Source organism: Zonotrichia albicollis, chromosome 6 (genome assembly GCF_047830755.1).
Source record: "Zonotrichia albicollis isolate bZonAlb1 chromosome 6, bZonAlb1.hap1, whole genome shotgun sequence".
Taxonomy (NCBI): Eukaryota; Metazoa; Chordata; class Aves; order Passeriformes; family Passerellidae; genus Zonotrichia; species Zonotrichia albicollis.
The window spans coordinates 55,039,751-55,057,895 of NC_133824.1; the positions used below are offsets into that span (position 1 = coordinate 55,039,751).

The 18,145-nt window shown below is 41.1% G+C and overlaps 1 protein-coding gene across 5 annotated transcripts in view; it reads left to right on the top strand.

Moving 5' to 3' along the window:
* The window catches only part of PARVA (parvin alpha), a 62,136-nt gene that overhangs the window by 8,008 nt on the left and 35,983 nt on the right, over positions 1-18,145 (top strand). The window contains exon 1 of one of the 5 annotated variants that reach the window (XM_026796454.2): positions 2,107-2,131. The exons of the other annotated variants lie outside the window; for them this stretch is intronic. Coding sequence (XP_026652255.1) covers positions 2,122-2,131 — 10 coding nt within the window. The 5' untranslated portion in view covers positions 2,107-2,121. Of the gene's footprint in view, positions 1-2,106; positions 2,132-18,145 lie in introns of those variants that run through there. 5 annotated transcript variants of the gene reach the window in all.

Here is an 18,145-nt window from a genome sequence, read left to right on the forward strand (position 1 = left end):
ACCTTTGTCCCTGTTGGAATTGGGTGTGTATGTCTGTGTTGAGTGCACCAGTGAGTTAATTCACTTTAGTGACCAAACTGAAATACAAACAAAAGATGTCTTGGACCACAAGCAAAATCAGATCAATGGCCTTTTGTGAATCCTTAGTCTACTCTGCAACTACCCCTTGAAAAGCTGTGCTCAGGCCAGGGAAAACCAAGGGCCAGAAAAAACCTAGGGATGTGACTGGTCAAGAGTGAGTTGTGCTGGCAGAGCTGTATTAGGAAGATTAGCCACCATCTGTTCACCCAAATCCTGCACCTGCCTCTAGACTGTACCACTGTTCAGCAAGCAGTCATCTTTCTCAAAATGCTAAAGAACTGCAGGGTGAAATAACAAAGCTCTACAGTCTCCCAAATGCTCTGGTTTCCTTTCAGTTTTGTAGTAGTCCATGGGAAATAATGGCATGTGGTGCTGTGAAATGTTCTGATCATATATGTGGGTTTAACACAGAAGGTCCTGACTTAGCAATACTGCTTTCCTTTTAATCTTAGCACTTCCCTTCCTGACTTCTTATTGATCTTTGTGTCAAGCAGCACACAGTGTACCATGGTTGACAATATGTAACTTTTTCTTAGATAATTATTTTTGTGAAAGAAAACACCTGGAATATGAATTTCTGTGGGTCATTCTTGGTAGTTGCAGTTACGGTTAAGTCCCTCTGGCTTCTCTGATTCCTGCTTAGCACAGAGCTGCTCCTGTTCTTTGCCCTTGCAGTGGAGTGGTAGAGCAGTCTGTGGCACTGATCCATTGATGGGTGATATTAGCTTTTATTCATAGGGAAACCCATGAAGTCCCACTTGGGAAAAGGGACTTTAGGAGGAGAGAGGTGCAACAATTGTCAGTGAGCACTGTTCCCCATCTGGTGCAGAGAGAAGCAGCTCCAGCCCTGTAGTGATTTCCCAGACATAAAAATACAATCTCACACTGCAAAAGCTTTGAAAGAATAAAAAATTCCAAACGTAGCCTGAGCATTGCCATTTCCTGAATATTCCTTTAACATAAGGTTGGTAATTTTTCAGTGAAATACGTGTTCACAAACAGAAAAAGTCTGCCACCACATCAATCCAAATTTCCTTGGGAGTTACCAGCTCTTTTCCACTAGCCATGTTTGTTTGGTCATCTTTGTAGGGTGCTTTCCCATGTTCACATCTACTACACATCTACCAGCTGTGGTAACAGACAGCATGCAGGTAATGATTGCTGGGTTCTTTTCTGGTAGAATTAAGCATTCTCCTTTACTGCAGAGGGCAAATGGAAGTTGCTTCTGATGACGGGGCTGTTTGTGGGCTTTCTGGGTTCTGAGAGGTGCATGTTAACGTGTCAGGGGTGTTAGCTGGTCACAGGGCTGTGGCTGAGCACCTCCTGGCCAAGGGACAGGCAGGTGTCCCCTCAGCAAACACATGGGCAGGGTGCAGGCAGCCTGCAGAGCGCGTGTGCTGCAGGGCCGGCGTTAGGGTCAGAATCTCCCAGGCAAGAATGCCTAAATTGCTGTGCCCTACTTACCCAACTGTGAGCTGCATTAATGAAAGGGAGAGTTTAGACTTTGGGTACATTTAGTGGGAGAAGAGATGTTTTCTTTTGTATCTGTCCAGGTGGTCCTTTTGAAGCAAGCCAAAATCAGCCTCCTCACCTGGGTAACGGCCTGAATGGGTTGGCAGGGTGTGAATCCATTTTCAACACATGTAAAGAAAAGTGTAACAGTTTGCCAGTGCACAGCCTTTCATTTATTTTTTTCTTAGCAGGTTTTTTCTTTGGCCACTGAGTTAGGCTGAGGCCTAATTTATTTATTTTTTTTTTAACCGTAGGCAGTTCTAAAGTAGCAAACTATTAATAGTGAAATATTGGTTTAGAAGAACACTAATGCACAGGGGATTCTAGAGCAAACGAGGCATTGCTGTCAATGGTTCAGATTGTTCTTAATTACAATAATGGTATTATAGGAGCTGCAGTTGCTGTTGGGCACAAAAGAAGATAATGATAATGTCAGAGTGCTCAGAGTAAATGCAGTATAATGTATTGCAGAGCTGAATTCAAAAGATGATATGCCTAACTTGTCGTCAGGATGCATGAAGAAGAAGAATGGTAAAAGGTCAGAACACTTTTCATTCTAACTGTGTAGTTCAGGGGTTTGGGTTTTGTGGTTTGTTTGTGGGTTTTTGTGGCTTATGCTTTCAGGTTTAAGAAGAAATGTCAGGTCTCATGTGTTTAAATGATAAGTATTAATTTTATTAGAAGGCGTGATCACATCTGTCCTACCCACTTGTAATAAAGAACATCACTCTTGCTTTGAGAAGGAAAGGAGATATCTATTGGCTCAGTAGCCTCATATCCTCACTACACTTGATATTGATCCTGTCAGAATAACAGGAATAGAGTAGATTTGGGCCCAAGTCATAATTTGCCCCAGTAGCCTCTGGAAGTTCGTCCACACCTATTTGATTCATGTGATCCCTATTTTATAATGAGACCAAAAAAAATGAACTCTGACTTTAGGCATGCTTGAAAGCTGCATTAGAATTTTATGGCTAGCGGCCAAATCTGAATTGCAGCACTTTTAAGCATTCTTATGCTGTGCACTCAAATTCATTACTGCAGAGAAAGAGACTTTGCTGTTTGACTGAAAAGTAAAACTGGCAGCAGAGCTGCTCGTGGTCTCGCATTCTTGTCACTGCTTTGTTATAATTCTCAGTCATATGTAAAGACATGGAATAAACTGGAAAATAGAGGTGGTATTCAGGTGACTTAGGGTCCTGCATTACTCGTAAATCCTTACTGCAGTGGTGGGTTGAATTGGAAACAAAATAATCAGCATCCAGTTGATCTGCAGCTTTATTATCCTGTTCACTTTTAACTGACTTGAAATAGTTACCCGCAAATAAATCATCCTTAACCGATTTGTTGCGGTGACTCCCAAACGAAAGGGTTGATGTAGAACCCGAGTAAATGTTTTTTAGGCGTTGTTGTGTGATGCAGAAGGAGCCAGCATGCCCGGCCGGTTTTGTCTCAGCAGCCTCAGGGTGCAGGTGCTGTGCAGGGCACAAGGTGGCTCCAGCTGACGAGGAAAGCCGGTGCGAGCAGCCCGAGTGCCAGGATCCGCAGGAATCGGCTGCTGCTGTGTCACAGTGGAGCTTGGCAGATCCTCAGTGCACGCCTGCTATCCTGAAAATGAGCTGCATCCTAATGGCCTGCAGCAGAAAGGCCTTAGAGTCAAACCATACGTTCAGATTGCATTTGGGCCCTTGTATTTCGTTTTTGAGGGAGTTCCCCATGTGGGTTTTATCAGACATTCTCCTTTTGCCTGAGTAAAAGATAATTCTGTGCAGAACAGCATTCCCAGGGTAAGCTATCAAAATAAACAGAGTTGGTGTACACAGAGAGAACACAAATGTAAAGTAAGCAGGACAGAAGATAGGACAGAGAATGAAAGCTTATGAGAAGGGGGTTGGGGTTTTTGGTCTGGATTGTTTGGGCTTTTTGGAAACAGGTCATTATAATTTAATGGATAGATGAGAGAATAAGTTGATAAGAAAACCCCATATTATAAACAGATAGTCAGAAATGCTGTTGTTGGTCTTGCACCCTCTAAAATAGCAGTTTTGTTTTCAGAGTCTCCTAGAAGTAAATTGCTTGTCCTTTGCTATTCCCAACATATTAGCTGGTAACAGTCTGGCCTTACACAGAACATCTCATCTGACTGAAACACCTGAGAATTTTCAGGTGAGATCAGAAAAGGAGAAATGTTTGTTCTCCCTGCACCATCTGCTTGGGCAACTGAGGCAGAAAAGGTGAATTGATTTTCTCATGTGATCTTCTGCAGGCAAAGAAGTGGAAGGAAGCAGTGGTCTCCTCATTTCTGTGGTTAGTCTTGCTCCATTAGGCAGCTTCGTGCCATTCACAGTTTTTGTTGGTTTTTTAACGCTCTGATGTGTGTCCTGATACAGCTTAGATTTTAATACGAAACTGAACTTTTAACTGGTTGGGGCTCTTTGGTTGGTCAATTGGTTTTTATATGTGAACTAGGTAGAAGTTACCTTGGGTTTGAATTTTTAATATGCTTTACATGCAGTAGCAGCGGAATTATATTAAATAGATATATGAAGAAATAACATTTCTTAATGTGATCTTTGACTCTATCCCAAAGAAGGAAGGCTTGGTTAAGAGGTTTAAGATGTTTGACATAATAACAGTCTTTCTCAAAGTAATGTCAGGTGTTAAAAAAAAATTATAAATCTAACTTCTCTGTATTATTTATTTTAAAAGTCTTGAAGTGTATAGTGTAGTGTATATATTTCTTATATATACTCTATATAAGTATATATAGTGAAGTGTATATATTTCTTCTCTAACATCTAATGTTAAATACAGTGAAATAGATTAGGCACCAGACCTACATAGAGTTAATATTAAAACAGTGCAAAGCACGATTTTGGCTTTGTAAATTCTTTGTATTTTCATTTTTACAAATTAATTTTATCAAAAGTCAGCTGTGGGCATGATTCTAATTACTGGCTTCCCATATTAGAAGTAATCCCTTTGTTCTTCATTCAGACAGGACGCCCATTAAGGTCAAGGAAAGTTTTGACTGAATAAGGAATACAACAACTGGCTGTAGTTTTAGTACATGTAGGGCCAGATTGTGGGTCAGGGCCAGCTTTAAGTGTGCAGCTCCAATGATTCCACATCTTGTACATAATAGGCAGATCCTTCACACTGTTATGATGGTACTTTATTAACATGTCAAATACAGAAGAAAAAACCTGACAGTGTTATGGCTGCTCAGAATCTTATTAGCACATCTTGGTGTTTGGTGTTTCTGAACTGAAATTATGCAAATATGTCTTCAAAAACATTTCCCCGTTTTCATGAAAGAGCAAAGAAAATAGAAGTAATCAAAAATTGGTATTAAATACTCAAATAGTTCAGGCAATTAATAAATCTGCCGTTGCAGAATAGAAGGTCTGTGGGCTGGAGCTGGCTCTTAACTTAATGTTAACTTACATTTAATTAGCCAGACCAGATGGAAGCTGGCTAAGCTTCGCATGAAGGCTTGTGGGAGAAAGACATAATCTTCCATTTTGTCAAAGGAACTAATACCACAGATTAAAGGTCGGTGTTCTTTTCAGAATTTAAAGAGTGGATGCACTGTGGCTGACAGCAAGAAACAGCAAGGGCACTAACAAATTAGCTTAACCCCTGGATGACTGGCGTGCCAGCTCTGCTTCATTCACTTCCCCAGTTCAAACCATCAGTCTCCAGCTCCAGTAATAAATCCCAGGGAGATAAGGATGTCTGTACGTTTTATTCTTTTGTCATGGAAGTAGAATTGTATGTAGTCACTTATCATGGCTAGAGGGATGAAGTTGTGGGAAATGTTTTCTTACTCAGTGGAGTAAAACTTCACGCTGTTGAGATGCTAAGCACTTGGGATCAGTCTGACAAACCACTTAATTCCCCTCCTGACAATGAGCCTGCAAGCAGACAAGTCAAAGATGCAAGTCATGAATGCACTCATGGCTCAGAGAGGTGCATACATGGATCGTGTCAGAGTAGGCAGAGCTGAAGGACTAAATAGGCACATTCTCTGCTAAGGCTTGGAAATGGAGTGCAAAGAGGGAATGGAGCTGTCAGCCTTAAGGAAAGCTGCAAGAAATTGCACATTTTTAAAAGTGGGGGAATGGGAGTCTATTAAAAAAAACTGACAGGAAGAGGGAAAGGAAAGGGGAAAGGAAAGGGGAAAGGAAAAAGGAAAGGGGAAAGGAAAAAGGAAAGGAAAGCTTATGCTAATTGTCTGAACTTTTAACCAGTCTTTGGGGCTACTTCCCAGGGGCTTCAGCAAGGTAGGAGAAAGTTCTTTCTGAGGTGGAGGATAACAACACACATACCAAGAAATAATACAAACTTGGAGTTGCTATGAAACATCACATAATTGTGCAGAAAAAAAGGTACCCTCAGCAGTAAGTAATAACTGCTACAGCTTTGGTCTGCCATCTTCGAGTATCTTATTTACAGTGGAAATACCTGTGCACAGTCTGGCTTGGGAGAGGAAGCTGGGAAATAAGCACCTGCTGTTGGAGTCAGGTTTATGCCTGTGTTCATGTACAGCAGCAGGGAATGAAATGCCTGTTGGGCTTCTCTCAGCTGGAATGCAGGCACCTGTAGAGCTTTATTATCTTGCTCATTTTTAACTGGTAGGTGTCTTTTGAACACACAAATAACATAGCAGGTCTAGGTGCTTAAGTTCCACAGCCATAACCACTTCAGTTCCCACAATATGGAAAATCACCTGGTAGTCACAATGTATTTTGAAACACTTACAAACAAGCCTTTCAAAACATTCTAGAGCTTGCTTCTACATTTTGGTAAACTTTTTGCTACTAGACCACCTTGCCTAGATGGCATGGGGACACTGCCACGATGGCCACTGCCCATTTGATGGTTGTATCACTGAAGTGAAACCCCTTGGGTGAGATGGGCTCAGCTCTTATAAAGAGTGGAGCAGTTTGCACATCGCAGTTATTCAATTGTGCTTGCTGACAGTCCCAGGAGAGAGGGCTGAGGCCCTGAATGAACATGAAAACTGTGCAACCTATTTACGATTGCCTTGTGTAGATGGAGGTTTGGTATGCTGAGGTGAGAAAATCTGTGCTGCTGTTTGCTGTAGCTTTTTTAGAATGTGGATAAACTCAAGATTCCAGCACCACACACCTCTGCAAGGTGCACAGAATAAAAAAAAATTAATTTTAATGTGGAAAGCTCTTCTACTGTGTCAACTAAACTGGAGATTTGGAATCCCACTGAGTGCTTTGAAAGCAGTATGCACATGTATTTATGTTGATGCTTTCAGCTCTTTTCTCATTTTTAAATAATTGCATCCTGGGGATGGAAGAATTATTTTACTAGTCCCTGCTTACTAGACCACATTTATATACAGTTACCAACTGGTGGCAATGGAGCTACCACAGTTATTTTCCATTCTGAGTTACTGACATATTTCAGATATCACTTGGGGACAAAGTATTTGAAGGGAATGCGAAATTTTAAAATCATTGTAGCTACAAATGATGGAATTAGCATTTATTTAGCAAGTAACTAATTTCAGCTGTTATAAAAGCAGAGAAATGTAAGGGTAGGTAGTGCACTTTTGGGAGAGGTGTAGGTAGTATGAAAATATTTCTTTTGCTTTCCTTGTCAGGTAAAGCTTAACAGTGCACATCTAAGCTCTGAGAAATGCCCATACAGTACAGGCCCAGTAGGATTTGTCCCAACAAGTACATTTGAAGAGAACCTTTCTAAGCAAAGTCATTCATCTGCCTCTGATAAGTGTGTCAGACACCTTCAGGTGGGGATCACACTCAGTATTGCAAGGGCACAAGTACAAATTCTGCTTTGATTAAACTGAAAAAATGCTGCAGAAATCAGTAGAGTTTGGGAGCTGCCCTTTTCAGGGAAGTACTGAGCAGTATGAAACTTGCCAAAAACTAATGGATTGTTTGCAGGAAATTGGAAGTTAAAGTGCATGAGTCAGTCTACTTCAAGGCTGAACAGTTTCCACTGAACTTAAATAATAAATGCCAAAACCTAGAGACAGTACAAGCAGCTGCAGCGGTTTTCTTCAGTTGTTTTACCCAGGCACTGTCAGGGATTTTGTGTTTAGCAGAGTCCTCCTTGTCTTCTAGTTCATCAGGCTTTAAAAGTGTTACATTCGTTGTTGTTACTGACATGGAAACCTTTGCACAAGAAGCTGCAACCCAAGAATTTTTATTTTTGCTTCAAAGCAGTTACTGCCGAGTACAGACTAGAATGTGCAGTTTCAGGGATTTCATCTGCAGGAAACAACTACGTACTTTTGTGATGACAACCAAAAAAGGAGAGGATAATATTTTTCCTCAGAAGTGATACATGTTAGCTTCACACTTCTCAAAATATTCAGACCATTTTCTTCTGGTGTGTAGAAGGATTTCAATATACCTAATGAGATATATCATACATTGGGTGAAAGGCAGAATCATTCTCAATAATTTTGATTTGTGACAGATCTTATGCCCAGAGCATATTTGTTCAATAGATCACTTTTTACCAGGCTACTAAATGAATCTAGAGAACAATCCCAAATCAGGAGGAAAAGATATTTTGGTTTTGTTTTCTTCTTTTATCTCTTTTCAATTAGATGAGAACATGACTGAGGTTTTCAAAGGCAGCTGTAGACTTTGATTGTGCTGAGTCAATATAGAAAGGTCTAGAGGAAGTCTAGAAATGTGCCCACCCAGAGGTGCTTCATAAATAATGGCTCCAGCTGTGTTCATTTACATGCACTAACTCCTTTTACCCCTCAGTTTTAATCTGAAGCTCTTTCCTGGCATAATTTACCATGTGAATACTCACACAAGAGGTGATGATCAGGTGGGAGTGAGATTGATCAACAAGTGTGGAACAAGGTGCAATTGCCCCTTTCAAAAGCAGTGGCCATGGCACAGGTTCCTGCATTAGTTTGGGATATTTAATTATTGTGTGCCTCAGTTTCCAGATGTGTGAAGTGGAGCGGTGACGGGGATTAAATTTGGAAGAACCTTTGAGCTTTCTCAATGTTAAATGTTAAGGGTTATTGAGTGTGAATGTGGTGAAAGGCTTAGCAGACAGGTGTGGATTAAAGAAATGGTTAGAAATCCAGCAATTTAGTTCTAGGTTTAATTGAAAGTTGTAATCCCAGCAATTGGTGCCAGTGTCTTCTAGGATTTAAATGCAGCGCAGTGGAGCGTGTAATTTAAGGCTTTACAGAACAGCATTAGTGCTTATATGTTTATCACTCAGCACGTGTTATCATTATTCCTGTGGAATGCTCTTAATTAAAATCCAGGAGCTGCTTACAGTGCATTTGATGATCAATATCATGAACACTCAGTCAAGTTAGCAGCAAAATTGATTTAAATGTTACTATAAGACACAAAACAACACGACACGGACACGCTGCTGTTCTCAAGGCAGAAAAAACAGTTTATTTTTTGACTCCAACATTTATAGATTTCCAAAAGTGGCAGTGGATTGGAGGGTGACAGTGCCACCTCTCCAATGACACTGGACAAACCAACAGTCCATCAAATTTCTCTTCTTCCATAAAAGAATGCAAAACAGTAAGTTATTTACAGATAATATGTGAGGAGGTTCATTACAAGAAAGTAAACATCAGAAGGCTTAGAAAATCTTTAAAAAGCAGGGTAACATAAAGGAATTATTTTTCTCTGAGCTACGATACAATTGGCAGCGCTTCTGTAACCGGGGCTGTCACAATCGCACGGGAGGTTTTGGCTGCAGATTCCTTGCTGATCAAATGACTTCTGTTTTCATTTTTCAAATCCTAATATTAGCTCAAGTAGGAGGAAAGGGTCTTTATGTTGGGGCAGCAGAAAACAGGGTGCTTTTGCAGCAAAATAGGCATTAGGGCAAGCCTAGTTTATACATTGTACTCTAACGTCTCAGCTTCAAAGCCAGATTTGCTTTGGAAGTTCTCTGAGTTACACCCAGAGAATCTCTTGATAAAGAAGTGAAATCTGTTGCTCTGTTTTTGAAGTGAAGGAGCACACACCAAAATAAGTGTTTTGTAACACAGAGTTGCTTCTTTCTGAAATTTTGCTTTGTTTTTTGGGGCCTGATGCTCGATAGATAGGGTTAATTGTTTCAGTGTGAGTAACCAAGGTTTTAAACATGAATTCTAACTTTTTGACCCCATTAATCATAAAACTGCCTGATCTTGCTTACTGTAACATTGCTTTTTCCTTTCATTTGATGAGTCATGAGCATATATTAAATACAATTTCCTTAAAAATAATTTTTAAAAGTCCTTCTTGCATCTTAAAATGATTTTGTAAGCCAAGAATTCAGCATATGTATGTCAGTACATATTGCAGTGGGCTTATGATATATTAGCTTCAATGAAAATTAGATCTAAATTAGAGTAGACTTTGAAAAAGGGCTGTGGGCACATGTTTTTGGGAGTGGCTGGAAGAAGTAACTGTAGGGGAAGGTTCAGCCCTGTGTGTGCTCTACCTAGAAACCAGATAGGCTGATGTTTCTAGTTAAAGCAAGATGCAGAATTTAAAGCAAGGAACCGCTGAATATGAAAATTAATTTTTGTGTTTACACAAAAAGAAAAAAAATCCAGCTATGGTCTAATTCATTTTCTTTGCTTTCCTTTCCAAAAATATGTTTAGAAATTAAATAAAAAGCATTGAAGTATTTCAACAACCAGTTGGTTGTGGGGTTTTGGTTTTGTTTTGGATGTTTTTATTGTTTTGTTTTGTTTTGGTTTTTATAATGCCATTAAAACTTCTTTGGAGGATAACAGCCCCCTTGAGGACCAAAGCCCTGCCCTGTTACAGCCAAGGCTTACAGGGCTTTTTAACCCACTCTGTGCACAGAGAAATCAGGGAGCTGAGCGAAAACTGAACAGAGACCCACGACAAAATCAAATTCTTTGTGTTGCTCAGCTGAAAACCAAGCGTGTTTTTATGTCTGTGGCCTTTTGGGAGTGTAAGAATATTTAACTCCTGTGTGTCTGTTTTGCTGTAAGCCACGACTGGCTGCCCTTCTGTACTCCAGAGCTGAGGTGAGCCCTGGCACAGCTCCGCTGGGGAAACTGAGGCACAGAGCCATGGCTGCCTCTGAGGATGGGGCAGGAACAGCTCCGGTGCTTCCTCTGCCCTTTGGACTTTGGGTGTTCTCCCTGCTGGCTCGCCCTCTTCCAGGTTGTTTTGTTCCTGAGCTGCTTGCACGTTCTTCTCCCTGAGAGCCGCCACTTGGTAATTTATCTACAGATAAGAAATGGTGGGTGCAATTAGCAAAAGCCTTCTTTGGTCGCATGCACCCTTATCCCTCCCCCCTGTTTTCCTCTAATTCCTGGTGACCCTCCTTTGACTTTTATTACCTTTTAAGAAGTGGCAGAATCAGGCCATTAAGTTGAAGTGAGTTATGAAATACTTAACCCTCTTGTCTCCCCTCTGGAACACCAACCCCACACAGACCAGTTACTCCTGGAGTCCTTTTTTTAATAGGAAAATTTGACGTCCGAGTGTTTGTATGTAGCCTGGATTGCAACATACATAAGATACAAAAAGGATAAAACCTGAAACTGAGTTTTCTCCCTGTCTGAATCCCTCCTGTCTCCAGGACCTCTACTTTTACCATTTTGAAAATGAATTTTGGATAAAAAAAAAACCAACCAAAAAAACCCAAAAAACAAAAACCACTGTGGGGTTCCACACTTTATTCAAGGAGTTAAAAGTCTGGAGCTGTGCTTGATGAGCCAGATGGTCTTCAACAGTAACATTGTTCATATTGTTTAGATTATCCTGTTGCAAGTACAGTGCCTCGTTTACCTTTTATGGAAGAAAGTGTGGAAAATTGACCACAGATGTAAGTAACCAAGAATGATGGCTGAGGCAATTCTTACCAGGCCTCCCTCTCTAACACGCCTGATCCTGCAGATAAAAATAAATAGAGAAATGTGAGGCAGCATGAGAAATATCTAGTGTTACCTATTTAAGTGTTTAATTTGAGCTCTGCGAGCTACTAAAATCTTTATTTTCTTAGACTGAGATTTCTTCATATTGAACTGGTTTCAGTCTTTTGGTGTAGAAAGCCTGAGTGTAGATTTTTATCCAGGTACTAAATAGCACGTCATTATATATTTTTTTCCATTCTGATTGAAAAAAAGGGTGTGGGAAGAAGCCAGCTACGCTGACCTCAAACACAGTTTATGGTCCAAAAATCTTCATGAGAAGATTGGTACCCTTTTTGTGCTGTAATGAGAGAGCACAAACTCCCCATTAATATTGATTTGATTGGTATCAGAAGCAAGGGCTGCACCAAATTAATTAGAGGTAGCTCATTGTTGCTCCTGATAATGGGCTGTTGAATTAGTGAAGCATCTTAGAAGTCAGTTTCAGATTGAAATAAACTTTTTTAGACAGGTATCTCTTTTGTGCAGTATCTGGAATTGGAAGGCTCAACAGAACAAAGGGAAAATGCTGCAAATGAAAGCAATAAAGCCCGGTTTTATAAAGTCCTTTTGTCTCCTATCACTTTTCTTTCTCTCCCTCATTTCCTTCCTCTTATTAGGAGCTGCTGTCAAAGTGCATTTACTTATGGCAAGTGGTTCCCTTGGGAGCCCCTGGGCTGGTTCTGCTGCATTTGCATGCAGGTGCTCTGTGCTGGGGCGCAGAGAGCTGCAATTGTGTGAACCTGGCCAGGCTCTGAGAGTCTCCTCTCTGCTCTTCAGCACGGCCTGCCTGCCTCAGCCTCTTCCACAAAGTGGGAGATTCCTCTGACCTTAAAGGCAGCATCTTCCCTTTCTTGAACTAAGCTTTGATTGATCCACAAAATATTTTTTTTAGACTGTACAGTGGTTTTGAATTTGGTTCAGCCTAGAAGCATAGACTATCAGATTCTCTTCCTAATATTGTTTAAAGCCTTTTCAGAAATTGAAATGTTTTACAGGGAGCAGAGAGGGCTGGAGATTATGGTGAGAAATAGTCAGTCTAGGATGTAATGTAAAATCAGCAGTTAATTCTGGAAACAGACTTCTAAGGCAAAGTTCAAATGAGCAGTCTAAGGTGCCACTAAATGGGACGAGAGAGAGTCAATAATTTTCATATTTTTAATACCTGCATTCAAAATATGATAAATTAGATTGGCAACGTGGGGCACTGTTTTTCATCATTTACCTATCTGGTTCTGCTCCCTGTGGGATCTGGAAAACAAGATTCCTTGGACACAGCAGCTCTGGCTCTCTGCCTGCCGCTGCAGGGTGCAGAAGGGGGAAGCCGTGGGGAGCGAGTGGTGGAGTGGGAGATTGGAAAGGTGATAACAAACACAGGCCTTGGAAGGGGACAGCAGTGCTGAGGAGGTGACCAGCTGGAATCAGGACAGAGGGTGAGGGGATGGGGATGTGGGTGAGAGTGATGGTGTGGGCACTGAGCCTGTGCTGGGAGCCAGCAGCCTCTGAGCATTAATCCTGCTCTGCTCTGGGGCTGCGTGCAAATTCTTTTTCTTTTTTTTTCTTTTTTTTTTTTTTCCTCTATGTGTCTGTTCTCATATTCATGAAATAGTGGTAATGGCCATTGTCTGCATCAAAGTGGTATCAGGAGGCTTAAAGTGCCATTGTAGTTGTGAAACAGCAGAGATGTGTTGACCTTCCTTTGGTCCCACAGTCGATAAATGCTTACCTCAGTGACAAATTAAGGGTTTGCTTTCTTCTTCCTGAGCTACCACAGCTATGAAAAGGGTTTGGACACCATCCTGTACTACAGCAGACTTGTTAGCTTAATTGCAATCGGGCTGCACAAGTAACAAAGGGCAGGATTCGCCTGACATGCCCTGTAGTACTAATGAAAATGGAAACATTTGAAGAAAAACAGAAGCTTTCAGGTCCTGCCTTAGGATTAACTTGCTCACTGATGTAACATTTTGCAGCCGACTTCTAAAACTGATCCAGATCTGTCAGGTCAGGTTTTGTGCTTGAGCTGATCATTCAGCAGGGAAACTTCACCTGTGTTTTAACTCATTCAGCCTAGAAATTATTTGAAAGATCATCTGAAGTCTGAATGTTACAGAAAATCGTTTCATAAAGCAAGGCTTCCCAGGGATGAACATAGATTTCCATCTAAATAAAGCTGCCAGCACATGATTCACAAGACCCCAGAGATTTTCCATTTGATCAAGCAGAATTATTGATCTCTGTTAGTGCTCTAGAGAGATGAGATGAAAAGGTTTTCATTGTCTGGGCAGGACCAGTCCAAGAGAGCAAAGAGGATAAACACCAGTGTCACACAAACTCCCCAGACTCTGATGAGTGAGACACTTTGCTTTTGCTGTCTTGAAATGTCCTACAGAGGGAAGTGCTGAAGACAAGAGCTGCGAAGAATTTATCTGTGGAGATAGATTTTTACACTGTTATTCAGTGAAGGTGCTCTTGGCTGAATTTCACAGGAAAAGAGTGCTTAACCAGTGGCAGCTCACTACAATTCAGAGCTGGTCCCTCATGCTAAAGTCACATATCCATGGCTAGAGCTGCCCTGTGCTTCTCATGGGGCTGAATCACAATGGAAGCAAATTATCCCTTTCAAGGCAGACAGATCCTCCTCAAAACCTTGCTAGTGTTGTGGTAAAGGTCAGATAGGCCATAGAAAATGCAGGTTTGTAAATCCAAAAGCCCCACTGTTAATGCTTAGAGAAACTGGAAAGTCAGCTCTTTTGCTAGATCTCTTCAGAGCTTGAAGAGAACTTGTTGCTGTTGTGTGAAGGGAGGTCTCGTGGAGTGAAGCTGTGCTGCAGAGGGACTGTGAAAACAGAGAGTGGTTTCTCAGCAGGGCACGAGCCCAAAGCTTCAGAAAGCATCACCTGATTTGTAGAGCAGACTACAAAAAGCCTTCTAACAAACAGCCCTGTGCAAATATTACATTTTAAGTGGTGTACCCTATTACTCCTCGTTTCTCACAGATATGCCAGGAATTTCCTTTTTAACAAACAATGCCTGTCTTGGTGAAAGCCTGTTTCCATGACTAAAACTATGATGAGAGCATCAGCCTAGTATGGTTCCAGGAATAACCTACACATTCAGCTCTACTCTGCCAAGAACCCTGAGACTGGTTATTGAGATGAATGGTTTTGGTTAATGTGCACCACAAAGTAGGGAAAAAAGATGCCTATATATTTTAGATAGATAATTATCAAGAAATTGTGTATAAAGAATAATAATGTATGGTAGGGGAGCAGAAATATAAGCCTTGAACTTCCTATCCTGAACATATAAATCATTGCAAGTTTTAAAGCACTTGCATGACTCATATGCAGAGGTCATAGACCAAATTTGCTGATGGAGGCAGGATGAAACAAATTTGGCTGCATTTTTATGATATTTTTCCTGCTGCTCTTAGCTTTTTATTTACCCAAAGTAATATAATTTTCCAGAGGAGTGTAACAGATCCAACATATGGAACTGCTATCCCGTTGAGTGCTTAGGTGCAGAACTGAATGGGAACAGTGGTGTGTCAATAAATAGCTTACTGCATGTCAGGCAAAGTAGTCTCTGAGGAACCATCCTGCCAGCTTGGCAGGATTCTGGGAACAGACTCCAGTGCAACTGGGCTGGTAATGCAGGCTCTGAATAGGGCCCAGCCTAGAGGAAATCCAACTCCAGTAACATGAACTCTAAATGGAAGGCAGAGAGAGAGTAACAAGAAAGAGGCACTTGTTAATGTGCAGGTCTATAAATCAAGGGGTTTTTTCCTATTGCTCTGGCACAAACTTTGAGCCAATTTAGTGCATCCCTGAAAGTCAGTACTCTTTCCACTTGAGAAATAATGACATAAAAATGACTAAATTATTTGGTAAACAATTGTGTTGCCTATTGCTGAGTAATATTTTTGTGCAACAAGAGAAATCTGCAGGAGTTATGATTTAGGTCTGATCTGCTTACTGGGTTTATGCTGCTGAGATTCTGTTGACTTTGAGGTTGATTTGTCTTTTCAGGAGCATTGCTGAGGTTTAGATTTTGATCCAGCATAGCTTAGAAAATGAGAGGAGAACCACTCCTGCATTCAGTTTAAAATGTCAGCACATAGCAAGTCAAGAGGTCTGGCTCCAGGTGAAGGTTTCAGACCTGAATGTGTCTTGATTTAATGGCAGGGAATGAGGCTGGCCTGTTAGGAGAGAGAGGCTGTACTACTGAGTGTTCCAAATGATCCAATTTTGTGTGCATGTATGGTTGTAGTAAAGATTTTGTTTATGGTACGAGGCATACAAAAGTGTGTGTATTTATAGGTATAACATCATTCTCTTTCTCCTGTGTGTTTAGGGGAAAGGGCCATAGGCCTGCCTGTGAGTAACACTTAGACCTTGCAAGGTGCATTGCAAATAACAGTAAGATTCTGGGAGAGCTGGAGTTTCTCAGGTTCTTGTCAATGCATTTTTTGCCATATGTCAGTTATGTTATAGGTGAACTGTGTCATATCAGTAGTATTTTATTTTTCAAGAGTCCAATTTTCTTGCATTTGCCACCTAGATCTAGCTGGGATTGACCCTTTTAAATGACTTTTGTCAGCATTCATGTGTTATTTGGGAAGGACACCGTTTTAATTTGCATGTCTAAAAACATAACTCTGGGATCTACCTTCTCCCTTTGCATCACACAGCCTGTGCTGGAATTCTTCTCTTTTGGATTTTAGCCCTGGTGGGTGGAGAGGAGAGGATAAATGTCTCCCATACCCTCAGTGCCACCCCTGAGCCCCAGTGCCAGGCTCATGGCATCCTCTGGAGGGCAGGGGAAGGCACAAGGGCACTTTGGAGACACCTCTGTCCTCACCAATAGATGTTGGCACCGCCAGGGATCTCACCTGTAATTTCTGGTAAATGAGCACTTTGTGTGACTCCCGGTTTATATGACTCCTGTTTCTGCTTATGTATAACATGCAAAGTCTGTCATCTTTTCTTCCATTTACATGATTCCTGGCATTTTAAATTCAGGTAGATTAGATTTAGACTTTTTGTAATGAATCTGCATCATTTTGTGTTCTGCTTGCTCCTGAAATAGCCTGGGGGAACCTGATAGACACAATTTATGTGTATCATTTAGAGGCATAAGAAAGCATCTGATTGATTTAGTCTTTCTTTTGTTAGCTCTTTCCTATCATTCTAATCATCATTATACTGTAGCATTACACTATTGAGGAAGGTATGGGTTTTCAAAGGCAGGAAGCTTCCATATTTAGAAGTGGTGATGCTTAAGAGAAAATGGCTTGGATTGGAGGTGTTTACAGCACATTCTCTGCTGGTTGTGGTGTAGCTCATATTGTAGTGTGCAAGGCAGAAGGATGCCTGGCATTTATTTCACCACCAGTAACTTTAATTAATCCATTTTTTGTATTGTTTCCTGATTCAGCAGCAGATGCAGTGGGGAGGATGCTCCTGTGCACTCTGAGCTCTGCTGTTGGTGAGAAGGCAGAGCTGGGTGCTGCTGCTGCGGCTGCGCATTTCTCATGGCAGAGGGGAGAAGGGACTGGTGGGATCTGATGTTTGTTTCTGTGCTGCTGGGACGCCTGGAGTCTTCCACATGACTTTTAGTCACTCTTACACAGAGCAGGGCAAAGGAGACAGGAGCATTAAGGACCTGACCCTGTAATTTTCCAATTGGAATCAATCAGTGTAAACAGTGAGGCAAATTCTCTTCTGCTATCAGTCAGTGCTCTTCTGTTGGCTTTAGTAAGGCTGTGCCCATTTGCAGTAGCTGAGAATTAAGCAGTTGCTCTCCTCCCAGCCTTTCTGATGACTTAACATCACTTTTGAACCATAAAAGTCCTGTTTCAGGTCTGGGTTGTTGGCTTATGTGTTTAAATGGAAGGTTTGTCAGTTCTCATGTGATCAGCTCTCTGAAGACGATCCACGAGTGAGGTTAGGTGAAACTGTGGGGTTTTTTCCTTACTACTATCTGGATTTTCTCAGAACCTAGATAATTTTATCCCATTTGCATCAAACATGCAGGTAACTTTAGAATCCTGCATCTGTATTGTTTCTAGGGAAGCAAAATAAAATTACAAATGACAGTAATTGACATTACATGCTTTAATTGAATTTCCTCCTCTGTGAACCAAAACCTTTTAACCAAGTATTGCAGTGCTATTTCTGTATTTATTTGTTACATGGGTTAATGTGCTATGTGGCAGATCCAGTATTTATCCATTTTCACAAATTAAGCTATCAGTGTCATGTTGCCTTTGAATTGTTTCCTGTATTGATGGCCAAAACGGCTTGAATAAGACTTTAGTCCTGCCTGGTATATTTCTGTTTTTACAAAGCTGAAAATTGCAGGGTTGAGAATGAGCCCTCAGGAACAGTTTGGGAAACTCTAGGCCCAAAGCACCTTCCCAATGTGCTGGGTTTCTCCCTGCAGTGACCTCTGCTAAGGGGAGGGAGGAGTGCACAGGCTTTTTGAAAGGTGTTGTTATATTGCAGGAATTAGAAATCAAGCCCTGCTTGAGTTTATGTTTGTGGCAAGTGAAAATGAATTATGGAAAGGAGGAGTAGAAATTCCTCTACTGGGCCCCCAAGCTGTGTA